Source organism: Macaca thibetana, chromosome 8 (genome assembly GCF_024542745.1).
Source record: "Macaca thibetana thibetana isolate TM-01 chromosome 8, ASM2454274v1, whole genome shotgun sequence".
In the NCBI taxonomy this organism is placed as follows: Eukaryota; Metazoa; Chordata; class Mammalia; order Primates; family Cercopithecidae; genus Macaca; species Macaca thibetana.
In genome coordinates, this window is record NC_065585.1 from 66,178,409 (window position 1) to 66,197,171 (window position 18,763).

Genomic DNA, 18,763 nt, shown 5'->3' on the forward strand with positions numbered 1-18,763 from the left:
AGCTGCTCTAGCATACCAGTTGCTTATTCAAATGCATTTTGATTTCACTGATAGTAAGACGTATGGAAAAACCTATTTTTGAATTTTCAAATTAATAGTTAATTGAATAGTATGTTTCCAAAGTGAATCACAGTTAAGGAATTAATGTTTAAAATAAAATTTAAAGTTCCTGATGTTTCTTGAAGAGTTTATATGAGTTTTCCCTCTAAGAATTATACATTTGAGAAGATAAGTAAAATATATATATTTTTAAAACTTTCTAGTTCTTAAAATGTTCCCCTTGACAATAATTAGAAGAAAAATAATAAAACTTTTGTTAAAATTAAGCTTTAAATAGGCAAATATATGAAAACAAATCTAAATATTTCATACATATGTAGATATACAGAAATGTAAATATATATTCACCCCAGCTCAACAATAGCATGGCAAAATACCTCTTAAATATTTAGATCAACTGTTTTTATTCTATGCTCTATATAGTAAAACTTTACTTGTATTACCTGGACTCTTAAAATCATAGGTGATAAAAAGAGAAAGAAAAAAAAAACCTGTTTTAAAATGTTCTCTTGCTGGTCGGATTCTGAGCTCTCCTAGCTCTTCCCCATGGCCGACCTTGAGGAGTTATGGGTTTCTTCACCAGCCCCCAGAACCTCCCTTTTCTCCCTCATCTTCAGACGCCTTTCAGCATCTTCCCCACATGTCCAGTGAGTTTGGGCTGGCCAGGTCTGAGCACAAGCAACGGCCGAATGGTAGACCTGCTGGAGAAAGTGGAGATGCAGATCAGAGATGCAGTATTTTCATTAACCAATTTCTTGAGGTCACATCTACAGTATCAGCTCAAGTGGAAGAACTTGTCTTCAAATGTACAGAAAATGCATGTTTCCTTAAAACCTGGTGGGACCTCTTAAAAGAAGGCTATGATTCTTTGAAACCTGATGACTGATTTGGCATGCTTAGTTATTAATGATTGTGTCATAACTCATACTTCCTCATATATGATATTTGCATATGTACTACATGTATAGAATGATCTCTTTCCAGCAGTTCTGTATATACTCAATAATAATTTTTTCTTGGTTTTCTTGGCTTTTGTGAAAGCAGAAGGCTGATGCTATTTTTATTGCTGACCAGTACTTGTTTACCCATTAGTATTTTCTGCCCTCTAAACTTTTTTATAATCCTTTATGAAAGTTAATTTCATCAGTAGATAGTTAATAGTGCCAAAGTGCTACCAGTGGCAAACTAGGTAGATTTTTATTTGTTTTCAACAAGATGCCAAGAATGTCAGAGTTTGAAGTTGAGCTTCAACTTAAGTACAAAGGGAGGTAATTTTAAGGTTGCCAGTGAAAGATCCAGTTCCATTAGGTTTAGTTCTCCAGAGCTAATGATTGTTTCTGATTTATTTCTATATCTCTAGCACCTAAAACAGTGTCGCACAATAGTCACTAAATGTTTATTGAATAAAGGAGTGGACAAACATAATTAAAAGCTATTTTTCTTCCTATATATAGCATGAAGATTGTAATTGCTTCTCTAGAAAATGTATGAATCTAAACTTTACTAACTTGAGGAAAAACATTCTCTTTATAGAGATTTGAACTTTGTTGACAGCTTTCATATATATATATATATTTGGAATTCTATATTTTTATAGAAGGCTTTCCTTTGGAAAATGAAAGACTATCGAGAAAGAATGCATACATTCCTCCCTATTTTTATGGTTACTACTTTTACAGTTTTTTTGGAGTTGGTATTTTTATATGTTTGATTGCTATCTTTAAAGTACCTTATCAAATTTATGGCTCTGTGCTGTTACCTTTTGAGCTTTGCAAACTGTTCACATAATACTTATAAAGTTACTTTGTTTCCAATGCATCAAACGTAAATGATGTGATTGTTTTTCTATTATTTGACCTTAATGACAATGCTCTATTTTTCTTGTCCTGTACTTATATTGCTTTTGGTGTTTTGTATTATGTGTCAAGGATAAGCTAATTAATTCTCTACCATATATAACTTCTGAACATATATGGCATCTTAATTCTTTGTAGATATGGAGATATGTACAGAACCATATTCTAAAGTCCCACAATGGGGCTATGAAAGGGGACAGATGGATGGGCAAAGAATAGTTTTGTTTATCATATTAGATCATAGTTCTTGATTAGTTTTTTTAGTTAAAGATCACACATAGGGTGTGATTTCTATACCAGAGACATGCTTATTTCAATATTAGAAAAATATTTTTCTTACACATCCTGAAAATTGCAATTTTTAAAATGTGCAAAATGCTTACTGAAAGCAAAAAATAAAAGTTTAAAAATTAAAAAAATAGAATGTCCTCTTGAATGACATTAGGAACAATAATTTCATTAAAATTATACCTATAATTGATACACCATTTTCAGCAATAGTTATTATAAAAACAAACTAGCTTAACTAGATCACAAGACATTTGTGAACATTAGAAAACAATGTAAAAGGTGGCAGTTTCAGATTAAATATTGGCAGATGAACATGATTAACTTTGAAAAACAGTAACCTATTTGCTTTTTAAAAATTAGCAATAAAACAAACTTGTTATGCCATTAAAGTTATTTAAAATTGCTATAATGGCCAATTTCTTCAACTTTACCACTATACAGTACTATTTATCATATTTTGCATAAATATTTTCCTATATTCAGATTATTTCCCTAAGTGTGTCTTAGAAATAAAATTACTAGGTTATGAAGCACAAATGTTTTAAAGGCTTTTAACGTAAATTTAGTTGACCTTTTCAAAAATTATCATCAATTTATGTTTCCACCATCACATAAGGGCATTCATCTTAACGCCTCAGGTTTTCAGTTTTATGATAATTTAAGATTGCTTATTTGATGAGTAAAAACCAGCATTTCACTGTTAGCTGTACTTGACAGTACTCAGCACTACTGGCTGTCTCCTATCCCCAGCCTCACTGTTGCAAATTTAAAGTAGGCACAGAAGTAGAGGTATTTGGGCAGAGAAAGAAAGAGAGGAAAAAGTGAGGTAAGACTGAACAGCTGGAATTATCAGTAACTTTTACTCAACATCTCTTTTCCTCAGTCCTCAGGACTACAGAAGCAGTTCACATTTTACAGATCAAACGGACCACGTACACGTTCTTTCCACTGCAAACTGTCCTTTCTCCACTAGAAGGTAAAATAGTTCTTGTTCATACTCTGGTTTCCTCCCAAGCATTGGCACAAGGAAGAAAAGAAAAATGGGACATGGTCAGCTGTATAATTTATGGTTCTAAGAAGCTCCCTCTTTGATATTTCTGCCGCGCTTTGTTGGTACCTTCATGATAAACAAAAGTTCCGTTAAAATAAATCACTTATTTTTGTCCCACGTTGTAATTGTCTGTTTAGGTATCGGTTTCTCCAAATGAATTGTATCAACTTGAGGGCAGACACTTAATCACATCTTATTCTCTCGATCCGCATCATTGCATAACCAGAAAGAGCACATAAAAGCGTTATTCAATGGTAAGTACAAAGCGTTAGCTTTGTGCACCTTACAGTAGTTGGTCTAACCACTTATTAGCTTCCTACTTAAATAGATCATACCCTCATGTGTTAGATAATGTTAAATTAGACCAGAGGATTGGGGAAAAAAAGATCCTTATCTTAAATGAGACTATAACCTACTAAACTGTGGTAGAACTAAGATGAAATATTAAAGTAATATTTCAAGGAGTATTTACTAACCCATGTAATGTCCATAAGTGATATGCTTGAGACGCATAATTTTGCTAACAAAATATCGTGAATTGTAATTATTAAATATCTCTAACAATTACTGCAATCCTCGTGCCCCAGTAGAGCTGGGCAAAATTTCTAAGATATAAACACATTATTAAAATCACAACAAAACAAATAAAACTACCCTTATAAATCTCTGTAATTTCGTGTTGTCAAAAAATCGTATGTATATTGCTGAGAAGCCTTTAAAAATAATAGGCCAGTAATATTATGAAATAATTATCCAAATGCACCCTCTAGTGGCTAAAAAGCAATTCACATACAGGCTAAGTAAAACTGTTTAAAATAAGGAGCATTGAGTAACATTTAACTGAAATTTTTCTAAATGAAAATAAAAATTATTGTGGCTTTAATTTCTCCACAGTTCTATTTAATAAAACAGTCATTTGAAAAAAATCAACCTATCTCAATACTAAAAAATACTTACCATGTAAAATACATACACATTCAATTAAAATAAATACCCAAGCATTGTGATGATTCTTTGTTATCTGTCTGTTCTAATATTTTTTCATCTCCAGAGTTTCTACTCATGGTTAAGTGTTCACCTTTAACCTAAGAAAAAATTAAACATGTCTAATCTGAAATTTTCACTAAATTCCTTTTTAATTTTCAATATGATGGTCTAAAATACTAAATATTCATCACAGATAACTTTTGCCATTAAACTGTATAGTTCTTACCTAGAAACATCGATGTTTCCTATTAACCTTGACATCACAAACGTTTGTGACTGTTAAATATATTGTCTATGAAAATAATGCCTTAAAATACTTGTAACAAAAACATTTCTAATACTCTGATGTCAGAAAACACTTCAATAAAATGGTAACACATTTTAAAAAGCTGATGGCATAAGAATACAGCCAATGAAGAGCTACTTTTTATTTGTAAAAATCTGTATTTTTGATTTCAAATATTTATATTTCGTTGGGTTCCTATCTTTCTATGTATGACTAAAAGACATCAGTGAATACGAACTAGCATTTTTACGCTTCATGTCTTTATTGAATAGGTTTAAATATGAAGACATTATTGGTGAGAAAACAAAAAAAACCAAACATATAGTGGACAAGAAATAAGTCACCACGATCATCTTACTTTTTCAACCTAACACATTTCAGAATACACAAGCAATTTTTACACTTTTAATCTTACAATCATCTTTTATTCTACCATAGTGTCAAATACTTGTAAAAATAAATAAAAATAAAATACATGATGCACAGGAAGTTTTTTTTTTTTAACTGAACTATTGCACAAATCAATGTGAGAATATGCAAGTAATGTAAAAATGCATTTAAATATATTGTCACAACATATTTCGTAAGTCATAAATCTATTTCACCTACTGTTTATAATCTCTGGGCTCTGGAACTAGATGATTTCTTACTAACTCATCTCCATATGGTACATTATAACATTTATTTACTACTGTAAAATTCAGTGAGAAACAAATGTGTGCCAAGTATCTAACCTTTCTTTGAACAGACAAAAAATTGTGGTTTTAAAAAAATACTTTAAAAAAAAGTTGTAAGTTCTTCGTACGATTTGTAACACAAGTGATTTAAATGGAAATCTAATATGTGCATTCGTCTTCTAAATTCATTACAGCTTATTTTAGTTGATGGACTATTTGTTTGTTTTGACCAATATGACTGAATAAAGATAACTGAGGGGAAAAAAAATAACTAATCAGGAAAGAAACTGTAAGTAAAATGACAATTCCTATTAAGTTTATAACTCCTGCCCAAACTAAACAAAGCTAATAAGTTTTAGAGAAATTATAAGCCAGAAATCTTTACATTGTGTCTTATAGTTGATCAGAATCATAAACAAAAAGCTAGGAATTATATAAAAAAATTGCTTGTACCTTTACAGTAAGATCAAAGCTCTCTTAGGTTTGATTGAATAGAAATTACTACAGAATTACTGCCATCAAGGAAATTTACTACTAACTACTATGCTATACTGAAAGTGACAATGGTTAAGAGCTGTGTCGTGACCAGGTTAAAGAGAAAAAATAATTAAATTTGTGTGTATGTTTAATTAGATGTCAGTTATGCATTAAAACAATACATTTTCAGTGGGTCCTTATTGTGACGTGAATGGTGTTTCAACATTAAACGCTAAAGATGAAAATATGAGTAGGAAAATTAGATATTCTCTTAACCTACTCATAACAACATTTACTTTCAAGAAAAAAAAATTTCATATATTTTTTATCTGCATGCTCTGCACTAATGATTAGGTTACCATAACTATTATGATTAGGTGAGGTTATTTGTTTTAAGATGCATTAGCATAATTTATTCTAAATTCAGATACAATTACATGTTTTTAAACATGTGAGATTTTGCAGGGAATTCAGTGCCTTCTATATTAAATAATTCATTTTCAAATACAGCAAAAAATGAACTAGCAAATTAAAACTATCTTCATGGGTTATGGAAAAGGAAGAAAAAAGTGAAATCTAGAAACAATTGGAAGTAAAAAAATATGTTCAACGCATACATACAGAAGTAAAAAAAATCTGTTATAAATAGAATAAGATAGATTTGTATTTTTAGTCCTGTGTTTTTGAAAAGGAAATTGCATAATTACATTTTTACAAAACAAGTAGGATGTTTAAATTACATAATAGAGGATTTTTTTTCTCTTAGTTTTTAAGATTTATAAAATAATTTGTTGACATGCTCTATAGGAGTGACCTTACACACCTAATGGTAACTAAAACCGTTCTCTTCAATTACAAAATTCCCAGCATCTATCCTACTATGATACTATCTGAAGATAGGCACCAATAATACAAATGTTTACTCAAATTTTTTGCTGAAAGTTATAATTATCCTAAAGCCTGAAGGGCTAAGCACTAGAGTATGAGAGTTTGTGGAAATGTACTTAATGTGCTTTAACAACAGAAAAGTAACACCTAAATTAATTGTTCCATTTGAAATTATTTTCTGACAGATAACTATTTCCTTGAATGACACAGTCTGGGGTATCAGATATTTATTATATACAGTATATATACACATATAAACACACACACATTATATAGCCAAAAGATGATGCTCCAAAATTACTGGAAATGGTATTTTGAGTATTTTTAGCACAAAGTAACTAAAGGATGTGCTCTAGCTGTCCAAGCAGCAATCATCATAAACTCTGAACTTGGCTTTTTTTTTTTTTTGAGATTCTATTCATAGAATCATTCTTCGAATGCCACATTCACAGCAAAACTTCGCCCATTCTACAGGGTATTTAGTCCCACATTCATGGCAGAATTTTGGTAAGTTTCCAGGTGAATTTCCTTCAATGCCTTTAATATTTCCACCATTAACGGAAGATGCACAGTCTCCATCTGGCCTAAAAAAGTAAAGAAAAAATGAAAAGATAAAGATCATATCAGTAGTTTTCAACCCATAACCCTGGATAAACAGGGCATAAATATAACAATTATCCTGCTTAATCTCATTTTTAATATTCCTCTAGTCCAAATTTAAAAAAAAAATCCTTGTTAGTAAATACTATAATTCTAACATTTTTTTCTTTAACATTATATTTATCTGTGTTATGAGAATTTATCATAACTAAATGCAGCCATGCTTTCTGTATTAGTGTGTTCTCACATTGCTATAAAGAACTACCTGAGACTGGTTAATTTATAAAGAAAAGAGGTTTAACTGACTCACAGTTCTGCAGGCTGTACAGAAAGCTTAGTTGGGGAGGTCTCAGGAAAATTAAAGTCGCAACAGCAGAAGGTAAAGGGGAAGCAAGCATGTCTTATATGGTGAGAGCAGAAGAAGAAAAGAGAAGGGGCAGGTACTACACAGTTTTAAACAATCAGATATGGTGAGAACTCACTACCACAAGAACAGCAACGGGGAAGTCCAACCCCATGATCCAATCACCTACCACCAGGCCCCTCCTCCAACGTTGAGGGTTACAATATGACATGAGATTTGAGCAGGGACACAAATCCAAATCACATCACTTTCCATCTGTTCTTTCTGCTAGGAATTTACTACACTGGGAGCAGAATGAACATTTATGATGTCCTTTCTGCAAACCCATCTCTAAAGAGAAAACTAGAACACAACCCTGAAGAAAGATAAGAGATCCTTAGGTTTCAAGTCTCTCTCCTTGGTCACAAGGACTGTGAGGTGATACCTCTAGTATTTATTTTAATTTTATTACTTAATGATATTAAATTATTGTAATGCAATAAATAACAAACTCTTATGTGCATTGCCCTCACAGGGAGGTCTCTATTATCTACTAACAAAACAGTAATAAAGGTAAAATAGATGCTAGATGAACTATACACCGTAACAACATTTTATAGCAAAAAGCTTGAGATTATAAAGGTTTTATCACAAATGTCAGTCATTAAAGAAATCCAGATTCTACTGATGAAATAATTAATTAGAAGAACAGCTATTTGATTCCTATAGAAATATGTTTACATTCCCTCCTGGCATGTGTTCTTCTGAGAACATGATACTTAATTTAAAGTCCCCAGAAAAGGAACTCTTCATTGCTAGGACAATTATAAGCATGACACTACCGGAAAAAATAAATTTCTTTTTATATCCACAGAGGTAGTTATTGAAGAATTCTAGGTGCTCCCTAGTTTGAGTGCATCTTTCATACAAGCAATTTAGGAGTGACAAAAACAAAGAAACAAATGAACACTGAATTTTCTAATAAAAGGCACTAGGGATCTAAAAGAGACAAAAATAAAACTAAATGTCCTGCATCAAGAAATATACTCTTAGATACTGAGAGCAAATTTATAGCATAAGCATAATTTATTTAAACCACAAAGAAGACCCGCTAATGAATTAGAAGACATAACCCCAATCAAGAAAGAGTACCAAGGGGAAATAAGTCAGCTTTATTGCCAACAATATATGTAAGAACTATTTAAAAAAATAAAAGGTCATAAATTCAGTGTTAGTGTATACACACTCAAGGAACTCAACACACATACCAACATTAATAAATATCAAAACTTCAACCTAACTAGATATTGCCTAATTTCTTTACATAATGGCTGGCAAATCTATAGTCTCAATGGTAGTATATGAGGTTTCTTGGTGTCTTACATTTTCTAACACAATTCGTACTGTGAAGAGTTTTTTGGTTTTGCTAACCTGATGAGAGTGAAATGGATGGCAGCCTACCACTGATATAATGTACATTTCCTGATTGCTTATAAGGCTGAATATCTTTTCATATGTTTGTGTTATTTTTGCCATTCAGATTTCTCCTACTGTGAACTGTGAACTGACTATTCCCTATCCCCTACTTCCACCAAAACCCAAAGCCATTTTCTACTGTATGGGTTTTTTAAAACTTTATTGGTAGAAACTCCCCACAATTCCTAGACAATAATTTGTTGGTTTATGTATATAGTAGGTATTCTCTCTCAAGCTATCATGCTATTTCATTCTATCCATGGAGCTTTCTACAGCACTAGTTTTCCTTTAAATAGGATTAAATATATCAATCTTTTGCCATACAATTTGCATTCACTAAATTATTCAAGAAATCCTTTCCTAACTCAGATGAAAATGAGACTTTCCTCTGTTTTAGTCTAAAATCTGGATAGCCTTCCTTTCTGCATTTAGGCCTAATTTAGTTCACATGTAACTGATATTTTTTATACTTGATATGAGGAAGAAAGTTTTTCTCTACATATGGATGGATGTCCAATAGCCCCAGCACTCCCACTTCCCAAATCTGTACTGCTAGTTCTGAAATGTGGCAAATTTCCAGTTACTTATGAGGTTGGGGTCTCTTGCTTACCACCCCACTCTGATAGAGTTCTGTTTGTCTATTCTTGAATCAGTATCACATCTTAATTACTGTGGCTTCATACATCATTCACACATTTTTCTGTTTAACTTGTCCTGGCTAATATTAGGCTTTTGTGCTTCGTATACATTTTGAAAACAACTTGTCAAGATGCATGAATTTCATTTGAAAATTTCTCTAAATTTATGCATTAATTTTGAGGAGAACAGATAGCTGTACAAGACAGCTGCATGATATTAAAGTTTTTATGTTATAAAGAAGGTATGTAGAGGCATACCTTGGAGACACTGCAGGTTTGGTTCCAGACCATTGCTAAAATGCAAATATTGCAATAAAGCAAATTACATGAATTTGTTTGATTTCTCAGTACATATACAATTTTGTATTATACTGTAGTCTTTAAAGTGTGCAACAGTATTATGTCTAAAACAACAATTTATACATGTACACAATTTAAAAATACTTTACTGCTAAAAGATTCTAACAATCATCTGAGTTTTCAGGGAGTTGTAAACTTTTTGCAAGTAGAGGGTCTTGCCTCAATGTTGATTCCTGCTGACTGATCAAGGATGGTGCCTGCTGAAGGTTGGGGTGACTGTGGTAATTTCTTAAAATAAAACAATGAAGTGTGTCACATCGATTGACTTCCTTTCATGAATCATTTCTCTGTAGCATGTGATGCTGCTATTTGATAACATTTTACCCACAGTAGAATTTCTTTTGAAATTGGAGTCAACTGTCTCAAACCTTGCTGTTGCCTTATCAACTAAGTTTATGAAATATTCTAAATCCTTTGTTATTTCAACGATGTTCACAGCATCTTCGCCAGGAGTAGATTCCATATCAAGAAACCGTTTTTTTTTTTTTTTTTTTTTTTTTTTTAGATGGAATCACGCTCTGTCACCGAGGCTGTAGTGCAATGGCCCCATCTCAGCTCATTCCAACCTCCGCCTCCCAGGTTCAAGCAATTCTCCCGCTTTGGCCTCCCAAGTAGCTGGGATTACAGGCATGTACCACGCCCGACTAATTTTTGTACTTTTAGTAGAAACAGGGTTTCACCATGTTGGCCAGGCTAGTCTCACCTCAGACGATCCACCTGCCTCAGCCTCTCAAAGTGCTGGGATTACAGGCGTGAGCCATCACAACTCCTCATCCATTCCAGTTTTATCATGAGATTGCAGCAGTTCAATGGTATCTGCAGGCTTCCCTTCTGATTCTAGTTCTTTTGCTATTTTGCCAGCACATCTGCAGTTACCTCCTCCACTGAAGTCTTAAGCCCCTCAAAGTCATCCATGAAGTTTGGAACTTCTTCCAAGCTATTAATGTGTATATTCTGACCTCCTCCCATAAATCACATATGTTCTTAGTGGCATGTAGAATGGTTAATCCTTTACGGAAGGTTTTCAGTTTACTTTGCCCAAATCCATCAGAGCTGTACATCTTAAAAGCCATATTAAAAGAAAAAAAATCAGCTTTTCTACAAATAGCTTGTTACTTACTTTTGTATATTGTCCTTGGAAAACTATCATATACTCATTTTTATTTTAGTTATTAGAATAGCAGAGCTAAACATACCTGGCTATGTAGCTCTCATTATACGTTTTTCTTTTGTTTGTAAGCACACCTGGGGCAGGATTTCTTGCCAAACTAGGTGGTGTAGAATTTCGAGGTTTGACATTAGCTCTATGAAAAAAAGAAAAAATAATGGAAAAGTATTGAACAGTGAGCATGCATTTCTCAAATTACCTACTCACATGATTAGAAAGAATACTTAGAAGCTTCAGAGAAGTTCAAAAGATTAAAGTCCCAATAATTATTTTAAATCTGAAAGCAAATAGCAGTTAATATTAAAGATAAACCAAAGAATTTTGCACTTACTAACACTATTCTGATAGTAAATAAAATCAACTAAAATATGTATATATGCTTTACATGAAATTTATAAGGTAATTATTCTGAAAGACACATTTTTAAAAACAGTTTAAATTTATATTTCTCTCAAAACATATGTTCTGATAAATGGTTATGGATAACTGTTAAATAAACATACAAGTTTCATTATTATTCTAAGCATACATGATGTAGTTAAAAAAAGAATTTTTTGCTAGTCACATTAAAGAATAATACTCAATTTATGAAAGTTCTAAAAAGCAGCAACTAAAATAAATGAGTTAATATAATATTCCCTTTAAAGATTTAATTTACCAACTGCACAGCCTGGGCTATCCGAAATCAGAGGGACTTCTGGTTGGATCATCCATGAGTCTCCATTTTGAAACTTTAAGAATCAAAGAAGGTTTAGAAAGCTAAATGATGATGATATAACACTAAAAGTAGAGGCTTGGGAATGCAAATGAATTTAGATTCAAATGCCAATGCTACTTACAGTGTCGTGACAGTAAGTCTGAATCTCACTGTTTATAAAATGATCACTTATAGAAAGGTTATGAGATAAAAAGTACAATTCATATAAACATTTAGATAGTTGATGCTAATACTATTACTACTGTTATTGCCACTGCAAGTTAACATTTATAATAATAGTGTTTACTCCATGTCAAGTACAATTCTATTTTGTCCATAGAAATTTATTTATCCTAATAATCCTATGAAATAGATAGCATTAATAACTCCATTTACAGATAAGACAAATGAGGCAAAGAACCCCTAAGTAACTTACCCAAGGTGACACTGCTAGTATGTTCCAAAGCTAGGATTTAGATGTTCATTAAAGCATAGTTCCCTCCCTCTCTATAAAGCTTTAACCAAATCTTTAAATTTCACAAGTGAGCAGTGTTGTGTTATATGAACAGTAGAATACTTTAAAAAAATACCTCCAGATTAGAGGTTCTTAAACTTTAGTGGAAATTCTTCTTACTCTACTTGCATGGCAAAGTAGGAGAGAGTACCCTAAAATTGTAAATAGCTGCTTCCAAAGTACATGCAGGTAATAACATCCACTATTTTTCAAACAGCCATTACAAGACAAATATGAAGCCAGGTACTACACATGCCTTACATAATGTCCCCCAAATCTCAGAAGATATTATTCCCATTTTAAAGTGGAAGCATGTTCAAAGAGATTATATAAATTGTGAGGCTACTATGTGGCTACAGCAGTACTTGAACTTCAGTGGGCTGTATTACAGAACTTATATTCAATACACAATGCTGTCATTCAAAGTGGTTGCTTTGCATGGTTACTTCTTTAAATTACTTCTAAACTTCAACAAGCAAAGAATCACTTTGGTGCATGAATGGAATGCCCTGCACCTCTTCAAATGCACACTCCAAGTTCATTCATGAGGTTTACTCTACTCTTGTGTATAGCCTCTTTTGGGATGTTGTAGAACTACTAGAGTCTCTTTCTAGAAATTCAATCTCTAGGGAATCATTGTCAAAGAATGGCATTTAAATAGGAAGAACACTCTTTTTGGGGGGAGGGCGGCTATAGAATCATCTTAAGTGAATGAAATATACGAACAATACAAACACACCCATGAATATATACACATGTCACCATATCGGTAACTTGAGGTTGTTCAAAATATTTATATTTAGAGGAAAATATAAGAGATTATCATCATTAATAGCTACCAATATTAAATACCTGTCATTTATTTTTAGTAACATATAGAACGGCCTTGATCACTTGAAACATCTTGCCCCATTCTTACACAGTCCACAAATTTTTTTTTCTGTTCAGAATCTGCAAAGCATTACTCTTAACTCTGTATCTAGAATCTACCTGTTACAACTCATATTAATAATTAAGAAGGTTTAATTTTGGAATTGTACTTAATCCATCTTACTGCTAGTCACTGTTACTGTGAGATCTGCATCAGAGGGTTCTGACAGTAGAATCAGCAAAATGAAAAATGGCTCACGGCACAAACTCTACCTGCTAAGATTTATCACTAACTACTTAAAAATAGCAAATGGCTGCTGCTAGTATCTTAAAGACTTCTCTTATTTTTATTTACCTAGTTAAATTTGTTATTACTTTTCATACATATATACTGAGCAGACTGCTGTAGTAGGTGTTGGCTGAAAAGTTAACTAAGTTACTCTGGCTAATATTTTCCACCATTAATAGGTAAATTAATTTTTAGGTCCTAAAATCATATTTAAAATGCGGGCTACAATTGAGACCCAAATTAGTAAACCTTGAAAGCTCATGCTCTAGAGTTTCAAAGTAACTGCCATTGCCACACACTCTTTTCAGCCAGCCAAGTCAAAACTGGCTGTGTCATACTCTTTCCCAAGTTTGACTCTTTGGCAGTGTCATACTCTCCCGGTTGTAGGTGGAATTTACAACCATCTAACAAAAAGACTAAGGACCCTTGGATTGAAAGTTTCCTAAAATCTTTTCTTTTTCCAGGCTTTTTATAATAGTTCACAATATGCTTATCTAAAAGATAATCTAACAATATTATAAACTGCATGAGACATTATTTTTCCCAAACTCTACTTTTTAAAACTACTATTATAAAAAAAATCCTAATTACTACTAAAAAGACTTCATAAAAAACAATTAAATGAGACTGCAATTTAAAATCTCCAAAAATTAATATTTAATGGAATAAATGTATAATCTAAAAACAGTTTTATTTAGTACAACAGAAATGCTTACTAAAAATCAAAATGTTTTAAATCCTAGATTATTCAACACATTTTGGCTTAGAAATTATTAAACAGATTTTTTTTTAAGTATAGGACAGTAAAACTTACATTATTCCATTACATAAAGCTTTTAAGGAAATATCTGAAAAATATTAACCAAACTGAGTTACAAATACTTACTTGTAAATAGGTAATAACTCATGTCTTTTGATGGCACTGTCTGATTTTGTATCACTGTCATACAACCTTTGCACAAGTCTTCCCGTTCGAAGTGGAGGGCCTAACTTGTCCATATTACTATTAAAATATATAAAGGTGTACCCATAAGGCGATTGCTACTGTTTCTTTATATAAAGTTTTTTTTTTTTTAAGACATTATTCTGGTTTAACAGAAATCTACTCCCCGAGTCCTTAATTTTATCTGACTGTCAAGGTAAGAACTAATGTCCAGAAGAATCCTCAGAGAGAGTTCATACAATGTCCATTATTAGGTCTGAAAATTCTGACTACACAGGCTACCCTACACATCCAAACAAATGTTAAATTATACACAGCAGGGCAATGGAATCAATGAAGAAACTTAGGAAGGACAACTATTTCAAAAAAAAAATCATGAAGCTAGAAGTGAACTGAATGCTGTTATTCACAAATAATTTTTCTTCCTCCCTGAATTCAGAGAAACTTTCTCTATTCTTCATATTATTTATTTCTGTGCTTTTTAAAATTCCAAAAATAAGGAACTGAATAAATAACATTTACCCCATCTGACTTTCTAACTCCACTAACTTCTAACAAAAAAAGTGACTTTATTTCTGAAATGTATCCAAAGTAAAACAGGACTCGGCATGGAAAAAAAAACCTTGGATGACAATTCTAAAAACCACATGTAATAATGGTAAGGGGCCATTCCATCTAAATATATATATATATACACACACACACATTTTGACCAAAATTATAAAGGATCTCCATCTAGAGGATAGCAGGACAAACTGCAGGTTTGTAGGATATTTCACTGTTTTAAATCAACCAACCAAATAACTGAATCATATAAACTATCACCAACCAACATCTAGTCATAGTAGGAAGCAGGGAAAATTGAATTACGAAATTAGGAAAGAAACGTATTTGCCTACTGAATAACACATCACTGCTTGTTAACTTTAAAAGTCCATTCTTTTTAAGAGATATTTGCTCACTCATTTCTTCACTTATTCACTGACTATAAACCCCTGAGCATCTATTATGTGTCAGGCACTGTGCTACATTCTGAGGATGTGGTGGTAAATAAGATAGATCTGATGCTTTTTCTTATGGAGTTTAGTGTCTGAAAAGAATGTGTTCATTTTCCTAGATTACAGATATCTAAGAGGAGGGATACATTTTATTAATTTTTGTCTTCTTTCAGTAGCTTATACATAGCAGGCATTTTGTTGAAAAAGTTTATATTAATACTTTGCAGGTGGTGGTGTTTATGTGAGGACTTAAAGTTCTTAAAAGCAGCCTTCATTAAATAGATGTATTAAGTAAAATTTCTAAAATATTTTAAGTTAAAATTTGTTTTTAATTTGTTAAAGTACTAAGAAAGCCATCTATTGGAATTTTAATTAAACATTCAGATTTTATTCTAAATCCTTAATTATCAAAACATTTTTGTTCCAAACAGTGGTTATCTAAGAAAAGGCATCTGTGATTCTGGAAATAATGAGCAAAATTTTTCTTTCTCAGAAAAAAATTACTGAAAGTAAAATTTAGAAAATCTTTTATTGTATTCCTCTTATATGATAAGAAATGGTCAAATTCTACATGTGATACAATAAAGTTCAGTTCAAGAAAGATGTGTAAAATATAATAAAAATCGAAAGGTAATTATCTAATTGAAAGCTAATTATCTAATGGAAATATTACATATATAAAAAGATTGCCAATATTTTCAGATTTTGGAAACCTAATTGAAGGACGGGTTCCAATAATGATTTGAACCATACCTGTAACATTCAATTTGATTTATATGTGTGCATATATATACACACATGTACATTCACAACTCAAATGATACTTAGGCTGAAAGTTAATGAATGCTATTTTTAGGCTAAAATGACTTAATAACGTATTCTAAGTTGCCATTAGGCTATCAAAAACAAAACCTATAAATCTCAATAACAATCAAGATTTTATATATATATAATACTTTTGCAGGCCTTCAAAATACTCACAGCTGAATGAGTATGGTGATGACATCAACCTATCCCTGATTTGAAATAAACTTTAACATAGGAAACGTCGTTTACTGTTGATACCAAGAGAGTGAATTCACTTAGGAAATAAGTAATGTTAGTGTGGCTTACTAGGTACCTTGTAGGAGTGTAGTAAGTACTGTAGATTGAGATATAACAAAAAGATGATTTCTGAAATAATATTGGGAAAAGAATTTACCAGATGGTATTTTGTATCTTTGTACACTACTGTAGTTATGATGCTATAAGGCAATCTTGTCCAACCTGCAGCTCGCAGGCCACATGCCACCCAAGATGGCTTTGAATGGGGGCCTATACAAATTCATAAACTTTCTTAAAACATTATGAGATTTTTGGTTTGTTTTGTTTGTTTGTTTTTTTAGTTCATCAGCTATTAGTGCTCGTGTATTTTATATGTGGTCCAAGACAATTCTTCTTTCAGTGTGGCTCAGGGAAGCCAAAAGATTGAACACCCCCCTGCTCTAAGGCAGTTTTGAAATGTGTCATACCTCTACTTTTGATCCTAAATTCATCAATCCTACACAAATAATTAGTACCTCAATTCCATGGCAAAGTTAGCTCCCTATCCAAAATCTTCAATCATTGTTATTCACATAAGAAGTCAAGCTCTGGAATTCTAGGTTATCACAAGCATTTCTAGATCAACAATAAAAAACAAGCTCAAAAAAATTTACATAACATTCCACACAAATTCAATTCACACACATCAAAAGACTGGATTATGAAAACAGCATGTTTCCTATTCATATAAAAATGTATTCAAAAACTAAAGACATTTACTTCTTAATGTTTTTAATAAGGTATGAGAAACAAAATACAATTTTTTAAATTAAAAAATGCTCCATACATGCCTTTGGTTGCTCTAATTTTATGTGTATTACAGTTGATCTCCAAAGTAAACGTGTTTTTCATAGTAACTAATCTTTGATATTTGATAGTTTCGGCTACTGAAAATTATTAGCTGAGCTATCCATTTAAACTGGTAATAAGGTACAACTGTGTAAACTCTAGGAAACAATTCAAATGGGGAAATATTTATTTAAAAGATCTGTGATTCATTATACTTCTAAAACTTCCTGGAATTAAAGATAATCATCTTTTGGCCGGGTGCAGTGGCTCACATCTATAATCCCAGCACTTTGGAAAACCGAGTTGGGTGGATCACTTGAGGTTGGGAGTTTGAGACCAGTATAACATGGTGAAAACCCAGCTGTATTAAAAATACAAAATTAGCCAGACATGGTGGCACACACCTGTCCCCGCTAATGGGGAGGCTGAGGCAGGAGACTCACTTGAACCCAGGAGGCGGGGGTTACAGTGAGTCAAGATCACTCATTGCACTACATCCTGGGCAACAACAGCAAAACTCCATCTCAAAAAAAAAAAAAAAAAAGATAATCATCTTTCAGAAGAAGGGAAAAACTTTCCACTTGGGTGTGTTTTGTTGTTTTTTAAACAAATCTGTTAAAATTGACCTAGAAATTGATTTGATTGCTTTTTTATATTAAAAAAAGGTTTTTTGTTTTTGTTTTTTTAATGGATATGAGGTCTTGCTATGTTGCCCAGGCAAGTCTCAAACTCCTGGGCTCAAGCAACTCTCCCACCTCACTCTCCCAAAGTGTTGGGATTACAGGTGTGAGCCACTGCACCTGGCCTAATCCACAAACTGTCTAGAAGCAAACAACCAAACATATGAGAATTTTTCCGAGTGCAAAAACAAATTTCTTTGTGGCATGATTCTATTACAGATCACTGGTATGCCTGATTAAAGTGGACCACAATAAAGATTACATACACCAGACTTTAAACAATTGCAATCCACTGAAATAACAGCATTTACTAATCTCAGTGAATGCTCAATTTATTGAGCATTACACCTGACCAAATGTCTTAATTCAACCTTTATCCAATCTGAATCATCTGTATAAATCAAAATAACAGTTGTCATACAAACTTCAAGTAATTCTTTCACTTGTACCAGATGATAATTCTATGACGTGCCTATAGATTAACAGATGAGGGAATTAATTTATCTTTTTTCACTTATTAACCAAAATTTTTTTGTTAGCCTAGGCATTCTGCTAGATTTTAGTTACAAATGGAAGCAAGGCAGACATAGTCTTTGCCATCATGGAGCTTACAATCTAGCAAGAGAAACAAATCATTACTTCACTAATTCTAAAAAAAAAAAAAAAAAAAAAAAAAAAAGGAACTCTGTCACTAAATAGACAGCTATGAACGGTTCTAATTTAATATAGTAACATTATAATG

The 18,763-nt window shown here is 32.2% G+C and overlaps 1 protein-coding gene and 1 pseudogene across 3 annotated transcripts in view; one reads left to right on the plus strand and one right to left on the minus strand.

The window, feature by feature from the left end:
* Window positions 1-606: 606 nt before the first annotated feature.
* Window positions 607-1,546, plus strand: LOC126961640 (renal cancer differentiation gene 1 protein-like; annotated as a pseudogene). The gene has a single exon (XR_007728375.1). The product of XR_007728375.1 is annotated as a renal cancer differentiation gene 1 protein-like (transcript).
* A 3,235-nt stretch (window positions 1,547-4,781) lies between these two features.
* Window positions 4,782-18,763, minus strand: part of ZC2HC1A (zinc finger C2HC-type containing 1A) — a 53,351-nt gene continuing 39,369 nt past the window's right edge. Inside the window, exons 8-10 of one of the 2 annotated variants that reach the window (XM_050802188.1) lie at window positions 14,415-14,531; window positions 11,187-11,294; window positions 4,782-7,157 (exon numbers count right to left, since the gene is read on the minus strand). In XM_050802188.1, coding sequence (XP_050658145.1) covers window positions 6,992-7,157; window positions 11,187-11,294; window positions 14,415-14,531 — 391 coding nt within the window. In that variant the 3' untranslated portion in view covers window positions 4,782-6,991. The remainder of the gene's footprint in view (window positions 7,158-11,186; window positions 11,295-14,414; window positions 14,532-18,763) is intronic. The other variant, XM_050802189.1, reaches the window with a different exon arrangement.